Source organism: Nothoprocta perdicaria, unplaced genomic scaffold (assembly GCF_003342845.1).
Source record: "Nothoprocta perdicaria isolate Ctin4 unplaced genomic scaffold, notPer1 scaffold_1, whole genome shotgun sequence".
Classification (NCBI taxonomy): Eukaryota; Metazoa; Chordata; class Aves; order Tinamiformes; family Tinamidae; genus Nothoprocta; species Nothoprocta perdicaria.
Window position 1 is genome coordinate 14,100,440 of NW_020454093.1, and position 17,086 is coordinate 14,117,525.

Below are 17,086 nucleotides of genomic sequence, written 5' to 3' on the forward strand. Positions count from 1 at the left end.
ACAAGAAACTATTTCTTGGTGTGCTTTCAGACTGAAAAAGCTGGAGTATCATCTGCCTTTAAGCTTATCACCAACACAGACTTTTCAGGAAAAGTTACAATCTTTGTTAGGACGACCAGTTACTTCTGAAATGGCAAACAAAGAAGATATTAATTACAAACAGTTTACAGGTACGTAAAATTATAAATAATTTTGTTTATTCCTCGAGTTATTTCACTCTTAGTACGTGCTATATGTTACCTTGAAATCAAGTAAGCATCTGTTCTTCAGCAGCATGTGTGTTACTAGTATGCAAAAATTTTACTTGTATGTGCTTGAAAAAAATGTGAATGTACTAACAGTATGGAAGACATCATCACACTTGTATTAAAATTAGATGCCTATCGATGTTCTTTAATTTTTGCTTTTTCTTTACTGCTAAGATTTCCCCCTTAAATATATCAACTTGTCCTTGTTATATCTTACAGAAAGCTTACTGTTATAATCCCTATTCCTCACTCTTTTCTGTGTGATTTGAAGCACCATTTTAATTGCCTGTTAGCATGTGGGTGTCAAATTTTATCTAAGCTAGATTCCAAATACTATGCAGTTTCTTCTTTTGTACTCATTTTGAAGGATTTTGATGTTAAAGCACATGCATACCTGCATCCATACACACATATATACATGTACAGACAGWATATAATAGTTTGTAAGTATAGTAGGTAATGAAGAGACTTAGCAAAAGAAATGACTTCAGGAAAAGCAGTAGAACATATAGAAGCAGAACAGTATTCAGATTTCAGTGATCAATTAATGATATCTATTAAAAGTTTTTGAAATTTAAAAGGTTTCGTGAAATTATACATTTATAAAGAAACAAAAAAAAACCCATAATTTCTTGCTCACTGATCAAGTCATTGTTAAAATTCTTAATGACACATAGAATTTATGCTTGTTGAATGAGAATGATTTGCCAGAGTTTTGTCACAAGCAAATCACGGTCTGAAAGGCTTAACTGTCTCTCCAGAAAGACAATAGTTTTTCCTTACTAAGGCAAAGTTAATTAAATACTATTTTCAATTGTCAGAAAGCTTATCTTAAAGCAAGGCAGCAAGATTTTAAATGGTAATTTATGAATGTAAGTTATAGTAAGAAAGCTTCATACTTTCATAATGGAAGGGCATTTATTAATTGAACAACTAACTTATCAGTTTCTGTCTTTAATATTTTATAGATCCCATTGAAGAAGAAGATGCAAATGTTCTTTATAGTTCAGTGCAGGAGCTGTTGAAAGCTGCTGTTATGTCAGAGGCTGATATTCTCTCAGAGACGTTTCAGCTTTTGATGGACTCTGGCAAGAATCTTGGCAGAAAGCTGTGTGGTTTAGTTCCTGAGGGCCTTTATCTTCCAGCACCACCGTTGTACTGTCCTCAGCCAGCTTGTCTCAGTGAAGTAAGCATGTGTGATAGGAGTTTGGGGAGTAACAGTTTGAATATATTTCTAAAATGATCTTAATGTGTAATCTGGTCCCTTGTGATTCATTTTTTTTTATGTCTAAATGTTTTCTATGTCCACTTAAGTAGCAGACTTATAGAAACTATGTATGCATCTTCCTGTGTTTTCCATGAAGAACTGTACTGTGAAACGTGTAGTTTGAAGTTAAGAAATGATGTTCAAGTCACATTCCTTACTCTTTATATCACTATGTTGTTTTCAGCTTGAATTTTGGATTTTTTAGGAAGACTGCAATGATATCCTTCTAAAAACTGAGAAGGAAAGTCGTCAGAAAGTGTCAGGAGTTCTACAGCGAATTATCTTGCTCTTCCGGGCTGCTCGTTGTTCCTGCCCTGCTGCACAGTGGTATATTGCACAACTGAAGAGAGCAAGAAAAGTTATGCAAAAAGTAAGCAATAAACTTACTGTTTGTGACTTGGTTATCATTAGTAGATATTACTGGCTCAGCAGGTTTACGGTTGCATTGCAAGATCCTTTAGGTTCATCTTGATTCTGCTAATATCAGGTGTTTTTTAAATATCTTCATCGTTTTCACAGGTTCAGCTCTTTTAGCAGAACCTGCTTCTTTCTGAGGTCTGTGGTGTAAGGGTCTCCGTTTGAAAGAAACAGTCTCTTTAAGCTCTTTTTAGTTGGGAGTTACACCTGCTATTTCTGGAGATAGGTTCCAAATTATTAAGGACTGAGTACGTAATAGAGAAAGATAGTCACTTAAGGTAAAGCACAAGGTTAATGATCCCGCATGCACACTGCTGGAGCAGGACCTGCTTTGACTGACAAGTATTTCACTCTTCTTGCTCACTGCACGAGCATCCAAATACTTGGTGGTGGCACAGACACATGGTGAGAGAGCTGCCTTAGTTGGCAGCAGCCTGCATTATGCTGGATTCAAGTGGCCACATTGATGTACATTATTGCTTAGCTATTTCACAGTGCTTGTAATTGCCATGTAAACTAAAGCAGTCTAGGTACCAAAGCTCATACTAAACATATGCCTTTGATTTTTGGAATACTGAATTGAAGAAAGTAGAAACTAAACTTAATTCTATTAATCTTGATAATGTTCTACTAATAACTTGGAAGGCCATATTTCAGCAATGATATGCTTTATTTCAAATTTTGCATGTTAATGAATGGCTGAATTAAAATTCTGATTTGTAGTTACAAGTATAAATTGGTGAACTATATTTAAATGTAATTAAAATCTTGAAATTATTTAGCCTTCTTTTAATCATCTACAGATTCGAATGAAAGGATCTCTGCCTTCACTGGGTCCATTTCCAGAGAGTTTGTTTCGTTATTCCAGTTTCCCTACTGTATTCAATAGGCCAACATCTTCTGGAGACCATCAGTTTGATGACATTTCCTGTAAAATTTTAGGTGTGTATGCAATAAAATAGACTAATTTGTAGTTGAAAAAAAAAAGCAGAAAAGGATCTGGAGGTACAAAGAAACTCCAGTCAGCTTAAAATGTTGTACAGTAACATCTGCGCAAACATTTTCTGTTTCTAGCTTTTGGTCCTGTTACTTGTCAGSTTCTTAATCCAAAAGTTCCTGTTGTATATTGTTGTTTGTTAGATGACAGATTAAAAAGATCTCTATTAAGTGGAACTGCAGAGTTCTAGTGGTGGGMTGCTGTAGGAACATCAAGGCTGAGGCTTTTTCTTTTCAATTACCATTATGATAAATAATGTTAATTCTTTTCCTCGAGGTAGAAATGTCAAACCGTGCTGTTTATTTAAATAGAGCTTATCGCCACATTGCATGTTTCTCTTATAGGCTGCTTCAGAGAGCTGTGTGCACTATGTTGGATGTTTCATGTTCGTGAAAGGTTATCTGACAGTTGTAGGCGGTACCAAACGGCAAGAGAAAACACGAGTAATAATAAGGTGATTGTGTTACTGATAAAGTAAAACTATATTGTAACAGCACAGAACTGTAAGATGAATTCTAAAGATTTACTGTAAGTTTGTGCTGAGGAATCTTGTTTGCTTAGCAGGAAAATATTAGCRTAGTGAAATAATGTGCAGTAAGTATATAATGCCACAGAACAGTGTAATCCATGTGAAGTATCTTTCTAATGGCATTTCTGTTGATCTTTAGCATTAACTTYGCTAATTAAATAGATATATTGCCAAAACTGCCCTATTTTATGTGTTTGCTATATAGCTAAGATATTAATTCCTTTTATATTTTTTTTATTAAGAATTTTTTGAGCATTTCCTGTCCAATGTGTGTTTAATATGCTATATTTTCATGATGCAAGTTCTGTGGTAAAGGCYGAGTATTTGGTATGTTCAAAAAAAATGAAAGATCTTAAATTGAGTTACATTTTCTGTACTAGCATAGAAGCATGTTAAAAGCTTTTCAGATAGTTTCATTATCTTGCTTCTCAGGAGGAATTAATGATTGTCTTAAATGCTTAGATTTTATTCTAAATAACTTCAAGTGCTCTTTAGCAGAAATTTTTTCAAATTATARTCAGTTGCAACCTTGTTTCTGTATCCTAGCAACGTATTCTTCTGTCGCTGGTAATTAACTTTTTATTTCCTATTAGATAGGGAAAAATCATTAACATTAAAATGTGTGAATAATTTAATTGAAATTTATTGTTCATACCAATTAACATTTATAGATCGATTTTCTTTTTTTTTTTTAGCATTTCAAAGAGAACGAGTATGATGCCTCTATAGTTGAGCATGGTCTGAATGCAGTAGAATGGGCTTGTCGAATGCTTCCTTTTTGCAGATTTATGAATGTTGAAGAATTAGTTCAAGATATAATTTTGAGTCTTCTTAGAGAATTGCCACCAACCAAAAAGGTAAAACTAATTAAAGGTAAAAGAAAAGCAGTAGAGATTGTCGCAAGCTTTTCCTCTCCCGGTAAATGCTGCTGTTTGGACTTTTTGGTCATGCATGTTATATTGGGAATTAAATTAATTAAATTAATTACTTTTCTGCCAGTTACTTGAAAAGAAACTTTGTTTTGTGCAGGTGGCAGAAATTTTGGTAAAAGCATTTCCTAATTCTGAAGATATAAGGGTTCCACTAAGAGATAAATACCATGCTCTTCAGCARCATCTTGGACGCTGTGTTGTTAAAGGTAACATGCATCCTTCTTCAGGAGATATTAAATGAACTTGTGGTTCTCCATCTTTTATGTCTCATGTAAAGCAGTTATTCTGCCTTCCAGTTACCCAAATTTCATAAAGCTTTGTGACAGATTCTGTTTCTTTTCTGGTATTTCTATACCAATACTAGAATCTTATAACTGATTCTGTTTTTTTCCCTTCATTATTCATTCATTCATTATGAATATGATTATTTATTTTCATTTTTCTTAATTTGAGAGAGTAAATCAAAACAGGAGACTTTTTAAAATCACTGTCTCTCTGTTTAGGTCSCAATGGTGAAGAAATGATGCCGTGTGTTATACGGGCTGCTGAGAAAGTGAGAGTGAAGGCCTTGAAACGTGTAATAAGGAACATAGGTCCCATTGAAATTAATATCTGGGAGCCAGAGGAAGAGGGAGCAGCAGATGATGAAGCACATTGTTATGACAGACTCTCCTTAGGAACTAGTCTGAGCAGAAGCACACTTACTGACCTTGGGATTCCTCAGGTATATAGTGATGCTGAAACAGCAGATACGCTTTCTGATGCTTTGCTTACTGACGAAGTAAGAGATGAAACACCTTCACCTCAAAGGTATGAAATAACTGACAAGAGGAAACTCTCTGTGTTGGGGGGGAAGGTTTTCTTTTGTTCCAATCACTTTTTCATCAAATAGGATAACTATTTTTTTTTTAATAACTGTTACTAGAAGGCTTTTGGCAGTTTTAGAACTGCCAATGTTATATCAATTATTATGCAATATATCTTCACAAAGTTTAAATTACTACCTAATCGAATTCATATGTAATACTGCTGAGTTACTGTCTAAGAACTAGTTGTGATGATTAATTGATGATTAATTTGCCACCTAAAGTTGTATTAATGTAAACTTGTCTTTATTCATTTCCATTTTTAGCAGTAGAGAGAAAATGAGTAGTAATACTGCATTTATGTATCATTTTCATGTAATTCCAGAGTTATTCATACTTCTGCTTGTTGTGTTCTAGGGGTAATGAACCCAAGAGAGGAGGAGATATAAGTAGCAAGAATACTGCTTGCAGCATAAGAACTCTTAACTGGAAAAAAAAACATAAAGAAAAAGTAGATAGAAGGAACCCGCATAATGAATGTAATTCACCTATAGTTGGTGCGTGGGAATTTGAACGTGATGATGATGAATATGTTATTTTCTTGGAACTCTTTCTGAGTTACATTCTTGAGAGAGACCTGATAAATTGCAGTGACCTTGGAATTCCATTTCTTACCAGCTTTTCAGGACTTCTTAGAGAGCATGAATTAAACTCCCTCCTATTTGATGTTCATACCACACTAAAACGTCGACAAGGCAAAACAAGAAGCCAAAGTGTATTTAGAGCAGGGTCTTGCTATACTGTCACCCTGGCATCTTGCAATCCTGAAACAGTTTCTGCCCGTAATGAAAACCAAAATATTCTGGAAAATCAGATGTCTGTTTCTGTTGTACAGTCGAAAGAATTAACAGAATCTTCTGAGCGCAACTTAAGGAGAGGATTTGATAAAGGATTGTTTGGCTTAAAACACAAGTCAATTTACAGAACTCGGGATGACAGTCAAGAAGTAACTGTTGCAACAGCAAGCCAGGCCTTTGCCAACCATATTTCCTGTAGTTCAMAAACTATGGTCACTTCTAAATATATTTACAAAACTATTCATATACATGATATTGTACCAGGAGACGAAATACCTCTAGAATTGATGGATAAATTTAGCAATATAGCAAGATTGCTTGAGTGGATGATCAGGTGGTCCGATAAAAGACTGCTCCGTGGTTTCAGTAAAGAAGACTGTTTAGAAGAGAGTGTCCCAATGATACGTGTGAAGACATCAGCTGCTGCTGTCCTTAGTTCCTTATGGCTTTTAGAGCAGCTATACAATGATGGATCGCAAGCGAAAAACATAAAAATTAAGGTAAGATAGAAAATGGGGAAGTATCAGTGAAATGTGAGAGTTATTTAGGCCAATAAAGAAAATAATACTTTTTACAGAGTAGAACACAGAATGTTAAGTAATAGCTTTTCCTTTATGGGGTTGCTAGGAAAAAAAAAAAAAAAACATTCCATGAATTACCAAAGTTCTGTAGGAAGATGTTGGTTGGAGGTGAAAAGCCTCTTTAAAATTCAACCTATTTATCTAGCTACAGTGGTATGTGAGCAATTTAGAAGTTGAATTATTGTATCTAGTTGTGGGCATCATTTTTGAAAAAAAGATAGAGCAGAGTATGCAAAAAGCAAGATGGTTAAATAAAACATATTTTGTCTGAGGAAACCTAAATTTTTATTTCAGAGGTCAATACGGATGTAGATGGGCTGAAGTATTGGTGAAGAGTGAGTTTTGAATTAACATTTTTTAACAGATTAGGAGAATGTCTGTTAATAGTATACAGAAGAAAAAATCCTCAGAAGAATCTGATGCACTTTATATTTGGGGGGCAACTGAACACTTTTTCTTCTTTATCTATTAAATGGTCACATACCAGCAGTGATTAAGTGATATAATTCCTTTAGTTAGTCAGAGGATCCTTACTTAGTGAAAAAAGATGCAAAACTCAACTTCTATGGGCAACTGTCTGGAACTTCTCAGCACTGTAGTAAAGAAATGTTATAAAATTAAGCAAAAATATACAGTGTGAAATAGTATTTTTGAATAAATATAAATAGCTTTTTAACCTTTTTTATTCTTTCTACAGCATCAGTTTTTGAAAGGATTTGCATTTCCATCACAAGCACAACCTAAGATAGAGAAAGAAAGCACAGAGAAAGCAAGCACAATTGAAGGCTCTTTTGCATTGGCAGGTCCTCCACTCGAAGTCCAGAGTGTAAAAGCCTATGATGACTTCTGTGAAAGTGATTTGGGGTATTTTTATTTATTTTTTTAACCTAAGAAGTCTAATTGATCATAGTTTCTCAGCTAAGCAGGATATTGATAAGATGCTCCTGTGTTTATGCCATACATACATGCTATACACATAAATTATTTTGAGTACAACACCAAACTCTGATTTCCCATATCTTTACAGCTGCCAGAGAGAATCTGTATGAGTCAGTAATTCCACTGGAAAGTTTAAGACATTCTTTTCTATACTGTGATACCCGTTAGCAACTTTACAAAAGCTTTTTATTATGCCTCATAAAATTGCATGCCATTGTGTCTTCTCAAGTATTTATAATGCCCCAAATTTATAATACAAATTTTTCAGGGAATACCAACTGTAAATGATCTTGGTTTATTCTGTGCTCATGTCACTTTTCATGATGTTCAGAAAAAAATTAGTCTCTTAAACGCTATAAGCTTTAGCAGTGTGGCAAGCTGKAAGTTTGCATATTGTCACATTGCTGGTCTAAGAGTATATAGAATTCAGGAGTGAAATGTAGCATTGCCCTTGAGACAAAGAAGAGATTAAGTAGGAATGTGTTTATAACATGATTTGTTTATAAACATGACCATTCATGATGTTAGTAATGTGGAAATGGCACAGGTGTCTGATATAGTTGATACCGGGATTTCTCAGATAATTCAGATAACTACACTGAAGAGAGTGAAATTTTTCATTGTGTTGAGATGACTGTTCACAGTGTTTCTTCCCGCCCATGGATTTGTAGCCTAGCATGGGTCCAGATGCATATGAGAAAAATGGGTGGAAAAGGGAGTGAATATTTGTTAATACCTTGAGTTCTTCCAAAGACAGAAAGTCCAAAGAAAGAAATAGATCTTCACTGTTAGTTTTCTAAAGTACTAATTCAAAAGTATTTTGTAAACATTTTCCACGAGGGAAATGAACATATTCTTGGCTAGATATTTTCAAATCAGTGGTACAGTTTATGCCTTACATTTTCTTTATGTTAAATTGTTTTAACAATTAACAATTCTTTAGTTAAATTGAATGTATTTGGTTATATTTTCCACAGTACAGCCCATCTGAAACACTGTACTATTAATACTTAAAAAACAAAACAAAACAAAAAAAGTTGTGTAAATGAAATTTAGAGAGCAATTTTATTTGAGTACTGATTATATCACACCAGTCCTTATACCACAGTTATACCTTAGCCTGCAATTTGGGAGGAACAGTATACAGACTTGTAATAAATTGAGTAGTTAGCTTTTATTTTTAATTACTTTTTGCAATTCCGATTACCAGAATGTCTACAGAGTCAAATTATGTTAAGAAGGAAATTAATCATGAGAATTATTCTGTACCTCATGTGACTGAAGATCTTAATGAAGCAGGGCCATTTCTTCAGGAGCAGTTAGATGCAACATCAGAAAATGAAGGTTTGTTTTTATGCTAAATCCTCTTAATATAGTTTCATCAAACTCAATGTAGTAAGAGTTTTGCCTGACTAGGATTATATGTTCCTCTTTTTGTTTGGTTTAGCCTTTGTTTTATTGAATCAGTAATAGAAGAAAGCTTTTGTTCTATTGAAATTCTGTTTTATCAATTTTAGATTCTAATTGAATTTTATACGTTCTCAGTACTTTTTCCAATCACTTTTGCATTTATGTTGCTTTTTTGATATAGAATTTAGGTATAGAGACTTTTGTTACAAAATATTTCAAAAAATACAATATATAATATTATAAAATATGATTTGAAAAATGTAAGAGTTAGAGTTAGCTTTGTTTCTTCTGGCATATTTATTTTTTTTTTAATTGTGTGTTTTGTAGAGTTCTTTGAAGAGCCATTTGAAACTCCAAAAAGCTCCAGTAGCCCAATCAGGATCAAACCTATAGAACATGAAGGAGAAAAGGCAAGTTATCATCTCACATAGGGGAAAAAAATGATGAATTCTTCAGTATATTTTTAAAAATTGAATGAGTTAAAATTGAGGGAGGACAGAGGTTTCCCTACTTAAGCCAATGGTAAAACTCACAAGTAATTCATCTGGATCAGCTGTGAGCACTTTGAAAATCTGATTCAATATGTGTAAAACTGAGTGTGCACAGATCCATATAAACAATATATAAAAGTATAATGGTATACATAGTATACCATTTATACACGGTGTGTACCATTTATACACAGTATAAATTTATGTGGTTATAAATGCACAAATAGGTATACAAATTGTCACAGTGTAATTCACCTAGACTCTACTACTTGTTTATTTGTTTCTGAGTTAAATGTATAAAGCTTACGTTTATGAAAATGAATGAAARCCTAATTTGGTTCTTAAATGAGCCTGCTTGTCATGCATCATCTCCAGCTATAAGACTTTCTTCTTAGAAAGGCTGCAGGTTATTRGATTGAAATGCGAACTGCAGTAACGTTACTTTACTTGTGGTGCTCTAGATTCATACAGTTAATAGGAGCAGAAATAGTAAATGTATTGTGACCGTCAATTCTACAATGCATTTTACTTCAAAGCAGTGAATCTGTGTGACATGTAAAATCCTGATTTTGTTTCTGTTTCTTAATTTTTAATTAGTTGATTTAGAATATAGTTGTTTCCACATTTTTGCCCTTATCATGAGATAGCAGAGTATAATCCCAGACCATTATATGGATGTAAATTTAAAAAAAAAAGTGCAATAGAAGTACGTTTGTCATTAGCTATTAGAGTAATGCTTTATTGAAGGAAGGAGGTAGCAATGTAAAAATATACAAGTTCAGATGGATATTTTTATATTCCAGCCTATGCCCATTTCAGAGGTAAATTGTCCACAGAAGACAAGAGTAGAAAACAAGAAAGATCAAAGAGTGGAAGCATCAGAGAAAATAAAGACTGAAGAGAATAGGTAAGAGATCATTGTTTTACTGTCTCTGTTAACCTTGGTTAGGAAGGCAAGTAGTTCTGTTACTTACTGAAATTCAATCTAGGCTGAGTGGGTTCTCGCTCTTGATTATAGCACCAAACTGATAGTATGAAACAAAGTTTCAACAACGTTCTATTTTGCATGTACTCTAACATATTTTAAATAGTTTACTAGGATGCTGGGGGGCTAAGATGTTATATTTCATTTTAAGGATAAGAAAAATGTCAACTTAGTATTTCAATTAGCTTTCTTCTTGAATCGGCCTAATCTGTTTGCATTGCCTTTTCTCCTGGTACACAGTTCCTAGTGTCATGATATTTAGAAAATCTTACCAGCTGTGATAGCATATAAATAAATATTCCTCTGTGTGTAATAGTTGTTTAAAAGAAAGGGCTAATTTTAAAAAGACTTAGACTTTTATGCTATTTTAAACTGACATTTCCTTAAAAGAAAAGAAAAAAAAGTCAAAACCAACTGCACATGACATGTCCCTCTAGCGTTTCTTTAGCTTTTCTTTTTGGGAAGTGCAGATTGTAATCATATTAATAATACTGCTTAAACTGAATTTTCTCTTCTCAGATCAAACTCTCTATTGTCTGCCRTTCATATGAGCAGCCAGAATCTATTCAGTGTTTTTGTTTGAGTCAGTTCCTCATCGCTAGGGAGACAAAACAAAAATTTCAATATTCCCAGATCAAATTGCAGTGTAATGGAGTAATAGAAGAAATTCAGATCAGTATAGCTTTGAATACATTAGGTGGCTTTCAGGTAATTTATCTCAGGCTTTAATTTAAATACTTTTTTCAGGAGGACTTTTATATGTGTGTGTGTGTGTGTGTGCGTGCGTATGTTTGTACATGTGTGCATACACATACAGGTAAATACAAGTATTCATAAAAATATGAAACATAATATGGAAAATTATTGTAATATTTGCAATAGTAATTTTTCTTTCTTTATAGCGTGACTGAAATGGTTACTATTATCACACCTCATTCACTCTGTTTAGAACAAGATAAGGAAGTATTCAGGTAARGAAAACCTGCAAAGCTTTATATGGGCTAATCCTTTTAAATCTTTAAATCCTTTTAAATCAGTATTAAGTGACATTATGTATAGATTTAATCATTTGCAACAAAATATTGCAACTGTAGTGTGTGTACCTGCAGATTGTACTATTGCCTTTCCTCAAATCTCTGTGTACTGTAACCCTTGAAAGTTATGTACGTTCACAGTCCAGAATGTGATATGAATCAAAAAAGATTATGTTGTATTAGCTATTAAATTGTCCTTGAGAATTATTTATGCTTTAAAAAATGCAAATACATTTAGTATTCCCTGGGCTGATTTAAGACAACCTGGTATAGCTATTCTGAAATCAGAACGTCTTTAATAGTTTTGTTCTTTTCCTTCTATTCTTAAGTAATAGAGAGATTTCTGTAAGTGATGAGCAGCCTTCTTTGACACTTGTGTCAAACATACCGAGTGTTGCCTCCAATGCTTCCGTTTGCCCAAAAAAGCAGAAAGTCAAGAAACAAGACTCCACAGAAGAGAAACAGAGCACATCAGAAACTGCCAGGCAGATGCTCCAAGATGAAATGCTTAAATTAGTCCAGGTGAGCGCATTTCATTGTTGAAAGTAAAGTATACAGTCTAAAGTGTCTTATTTAAGCAAATGGTAGGAAGAATTACTGTTCTAAACGTATCCCACATTTGCTTGTAGTTGGCAGAGATTTGCCAACTTCTAATGTGAAACATTAAAATATTTTAATGTGAAAATATATTTCATATTTAACACATGTTAAATAAAATGAATAATAAAATAAGAAGTTTGAATCTATTTTAGTTTACACATAATACATTTTATTTCATTTACATAGATTAGGAAAGATTCTGAAGCTGTACTGACTTTGTGGCTATTCTAGAAATTCATTTTTATTAGTATATTTAAACTATTCTGTTTTGGCTTAGATATCCTTAAACTTCATTGAAGAAAAGGAATATAATTTCCTTTAGTGCAACTTATCTGTGGACCTCTATTTATGTCTCATAAAAGAAATTCCAGTTCACTAAACAGCCACACAGATTGTCATTGAAACTAGGGATGTTGTCTGTTTTGTCATTTATATTAACAAGATTATCAACAGCTGTGAAACAGTAATTTTTGCCAAGATCTGTCTTAAAGCTTTTTATTTTTACACTGCTAACTGTTGGTGTCTCTGTGAGTGTATCCTAGCTACAACAAATCAACTTCCTGAGCTTAATGCAAATAGTGCAGTCATCCTTTGCCAGCCTGCCAAATGTGCAGCAGATTTTGCAACAGTCTCAATCTGTTCATGTGGAAGGAAGCCAACCTTCACACACCACAGGAGGGGGTGACTCTGAAAAATCTTCATGTTCTGCAAATGCAGCTCTAAAAGCAAAACTACTCACTCAAGGAGATAAAGGAAAATCTGATAAGTTGTCTGATTTTCAACCAAGCAGTAGTTTAAGAGATGAAAGCAACAATGGCCATACTGAAGTAAGTATAACAAAATGTTATTTATGAATTCCAACCTGTGTATGTGTTGTCCTCTCTGTTAAACTGGGAAATAGTTTTGTAGTTGTTAGCTTAGATTAAAAAATATATATATTCTGTTTTTGTGCATATTTATTATGTGGTTACTATTTCAATGCCTTTTGTAAATGCTGTTTTATTTGCTTTTCATATTTAGAATCATCCAGATGCAAATGTTTCTTTAAGGCCAGTAGAGAAACACTCCAATGAAGCAGGATTTATCCCACCATCTCAAAATTTGCCTTCTCCAGCACCTGTTAAGCCACTTCCTCTCTTGACTTCTTCCTCAGATATTCCAAAACCACCCAAGCTTATCCCCATTGAAAAAAAGCAGAATTACTCAAATGGTTTTCCTTTGCTTAAACTTGAATCTGGTTATCATTTCAAACCACCATATTTACATCCAATAGAAAATTCATCAGCTTTTGACAAACCACCCCCAGTGCCACGGGTTGCCTGGAGTTCATCAGATGCTTTACGGAACCCCCAGTCATCATATACACCAAGAAAACGGAGCAAGTCAGCAACACATTTGAATGTACGTGGGCATGACCCCAAGATCCTAAGGCAAAGGCATGAGGAAGAGAAAAGATGGGCAGAAAGTGTTCATAAGGGACCTCCTGGACATCTAAATCTAGATCAGTATGAAGGGCAGCAAGAAGTTTCATCTCAGCAGCAGTTTTCTGTGAGTGTGAACACGGACAAAGCCGCCACGACCACAAAGATGGCTGGTATTCCRCTGCTGCATTTGCCGCTTGACCCGGAGCCTAAACTTGTACCAGTTATAAGACAGGCAGTCACTACTACTTTGATACCTGTTAAACCTGTAACAAAGGAGACAGATTTCAGGGGAACAGTACAGCACACRGGAATATCATTGCTCCATGCTGATTTACCTCAAAAACAGAAGGTAAGGGGTTTGATGTGTATTTTTAAAAGTTTTTTTTCCAGTTTCACAGTTTCTCATTTATCAAGAATAAGTTAAAGCTTCCATATTATGGAATTTGTGAGAGTTCAGTACAGCAGCCAGTAGAGATCTGGAAAAAAGGTAGCTTTTATTGGTAGGAGGGCAGGCTTGGAAATGTTTGTAACAACCTTAGTTTGATTTCACGTTCCATGGTTGGTCAACAGTCAGTGCATTAGTGCTGCATGCATAATGCATTAGTGCTGCATGCATAAAGAATTTCCTGGAAATGTAAAAATAAATAAATAAATAAATAATGTTTTACAGAAATGTAAAAACAGTTATTTACAGACATGCAAATAAAACTATAATACTTTTTGATAAGAATAGAAATAGAATTGTAAAAATTCCACCATCCCCATCCTAATCTCCTCTATCACTGTTTCATTTTTGCTTTCCTCTCTGAATGCTTTCAGGTACCAACGCTCATTCCGCTCCAAAAACTTATTGCGTTTGAGCAACGCCACCAGCATCATGCTGTGCCCAGTGCTTCCCTTGGACAGGATCAAGCCAAACCTATTCAGTTACTAAAAACTTTCATTGAACCATTTGAAGCAAGTCATGTGCAGAATAGAAAAAGGCAAGTCAAACTCTTAAAATGGACCTTCAGTTTGAAAGATACTCTATACCTTTGAAACCGATGGGAGTGTTTGCACMAAGTTTAAAGGAAACGGGGTTGCATGTAATTGCATGTAATCTGCATGTAATGCAGGTTAACATAGTAAATGTTAGTAAATGTTGAAGGCCCAGCAGAAACTGTATAGCACTAGAGCATCAGCTTTTGCTTTAACTAGGAGGAGAGGAAGAATGTTCAAGGGGAGATGTTTTCAAGGAGCTGTGACTTTAAAAGGTGTAAATACAGATGAAAGTCTTTGCAATGAGAAGACAATTTTTTCTTATCTGTGTATGTGATTTGAAATTTGTTTGGCTACTGGCTCTGTTTCTGAAATGATGGCCTGATTATCTTGTTTCAGTATATATTTCTTAAGAGTAATTTTTCTTATAAAACAATGATAGATATTTATATTATTGAAATGCGTGCTTTTTAATTTTTAATTAATGTGTTGACAGACAAAAGAGGCGAGATGAGAAACATAAACAGGAGGAGGAAAAGAAGAAGCCAAGTGTGACCTTCTGTTCAGATGACAGCATCATTGGTGTTAGTGCTACAGAGATGGTTGATACATCAGAGATGGGGGTATAAAATTTTTTTTCCTTCTTTTTTTTTCCATTCAGACATTAACAAGTGAAACAAGGAAGCAAAAGTTGCATCTTTTCAAGGTTCTTCCTAGAAAAAGCGCATAACTTTCGTTCATATACTTGCCATTACCTATAAACATAAGATATATAGAATATAATRGAAAATAGACTCAAAGTTTGCTTTTTATTTCTTTATATGAATGTTTAAAATAGAAGATAACTTCTGCCTTATAGATGCAAATCATGCAAAAATGGAACATAACCTTGCCTCCTTTCTTAGGTTTGTATGCACATTTAAAATGTAAATGTGTATGCAAACACTAATGAGGGAAGCAAATATTTCACCCAGAAGTAATTGGGTGAAAATGTTCCAGGCCTTGTTCTTTTCTCAGGACTAAATGATTGATGAGAGGCAGGATGGAGAGCAAGATGTTTCAGTTCATCTCACCTCTTGACTGAACTGAGAGACTTTTTCATGTTGGGTTTTGACTTGCAGTTTTTCTGGTTGTTTGCCTAGGCTTTTTTAACAACTTTTAACATTTTTGAGCRTTATCCTGACAGTACTAAATTTAAATCCATAGTGTGGAGTCACTACCCAGAATAGGAGCTTCTGTTATTGGATTGTACCTTTCTTTCCTTGAGATTTTCCCAGCGTAGCACAGCAGGTGGAGAAGCCTCAGCATTGCTGAGAGATATGGATTATGGCACAGCGGAAGTAGCTTGTCTTACTCAAGAATGAGAATTTTTTTTAGTGTTACTGTCACTTCCAGYTTAGTAAGGATCCCTCTCCAGATATATAGTGGGAAAGAATGATATATACTCAGTAATTCTACTAATTAGAAAAGCATGGGCACAATTTTTAAAAAACGAGAAAGGTATGAGATTATTTTATTTTAATCGCAACTTAGTGGAAAAATATTGGAAAGTTGACACATCAAGAAATTCTGTAATTGTGATTAGATTTTTTTTTAAAATTATTCCTTTTATTTGTACATTAGGATCAACAATCTAAATCTACCTCTTACCTTGGAGGTGATTTCTTCATTTCACCAGGTAAGTGCACTTTCAACACTTTTAATGTTTAATTAAAATAAATGGACAAAAATATCAAAGGAAAATCTATAGCAGCACAACTTCAAGGTGTAGTAACTGAAAATTGTAGTCTGTGAAAACATGGGCGTATGGGATCTTTCCACTGAAAGTCAGGAAATCTTTTCAAGATGCAAAACAGAACTTCAGTTCTCTTTTGGGATATTCTAATTACCTGAAACCTTAAAGCTGTTGTGTTAGCTTTTAACATAATCTTTCAAGCCTGTAATCTTTCAAGCCTTTCAAGATATGCCCATGGAAAGACTTCTTCTTTCTATTACATTCAGCATTATATTTAACCTTATTAGAGATGGGAGAAAAAAGAAAAAGAAAAAACATCCTATTCTCTGAAGTTGAGTGTCGAAGAAATATTGCCTTGAGAAGCCATATAAAATTAGTAAAAAGAAAGCAAAGATATACATGGTATAAATATTTACCTTTTTTAAATATGAAACAAATTGCAGTTCTGCAGCATGTTAAAATATTTTATTTAAAAATTACAAATCTAAACTCAGCCTTGATTTTAACATTTTCAGTTTCAGTACAGTTGCATTTGTTTGCACAAGATAGCAAGACTTTTCTCAATATCATATAGTACCATTCATAATTAGTGAAATATTAACATTTTCTGTCAAATGGAAATAAAAATATTACTAAAGCCTTTACTTTGGAACTAGAAATATATGAAAGCAGTCATTTTAATTCTTCAGTTCGTTGTAGATAACTGTTGCATGTTACTACATTTTAGACACAGTAGGAGAAGCAATCACTACTTCAGTGGACCTACATTACCTAGCTTCCGTGGGAAAAAAACCTGCAGAAACTCAAGATGCAAGTACAAATACTGCTTCAGGTAAGTGGCACCTATTTGGGCCAC

At 34.0% G+C, this 17,086-nt stretch overlaps 1 protein-coding gene across 1 annotated transcript in view; it reads left to right on the plus strand.

The window, feature by feature from the left end:
• The window catches only part of CPLANE1 (ciliogenesis and planar polarity effector 1), a 44,350-nt gene that overhangs the window by 15,461 nt on the left and 11,803 nt on the right, over positions 1–17,086 (plus strand). The window contains exons 17-37 of the mRNA XM_026037931.1: positions 31–170; positions 1,217–1,434; positions 1,721–1,885; positions 2,736–2,874; positions 3,274–3,383; positions 4,154–4,315; positions 4,488–4,596; positions 4,894–5,200; positions 5,614–6,553; positions 7,332–7,498; positions 8,784–8,917; positions 9,311–9,393; positions 10,278–10,381; positions 11,362–11,430; positions 11,823–12,015; positions 12,636–12,924; positions 13,124–13,866; positions 14,337–14,500; positions 14,992–15,118; positions 16,119–16,173; positions 16,958–17,062. Of these exons, the coding sequence (XP_025893716.1) occupies positions 31–170; positions 1,217–1,434; positions 1,721–1,885; positions 2,736–2,874; positions 3,274–3,383; positions 4,154–4,315; positions 4,488–4,596; positions 4,894–5,200; positions 5,614–6,553; positions 7,332–7,498; positions 8,784–8,917; positions 9,311–9,393; positions 10,278–10,381; positions 11,362–11,430; positions 11,823–12,015; positions 12,636–12,924; positions 13,124–13,866; positions 14,337–14,500; positions 14,992–15,118; positions 16,119–16,173; positions 16,958–17,062 (4,523 nt within the window). The remainder of the gene's footprint in view (positions 1–30; positions 171–1,216; positions 1,435–1,720; positions 1,886–2,735; positions 2,875–3,273; positions 3,384–4,153; positions 4,316–4,487; positions 4,597–4,893; positions 5,201–5,613; positions 6,554–7,331; positions 7,499–8,783; positions 8,918–9,310; positions 9,394–10,277; positions 10,382–11,361; positions 11,431–11,822; positions 12,016–12,635; positions 12,925–13,123; positions 13,867–14,336; positions 14,501–14,991; positions 15,119–16,118; positions 16,174–16,957; positions 17,063–17,086) is intronic.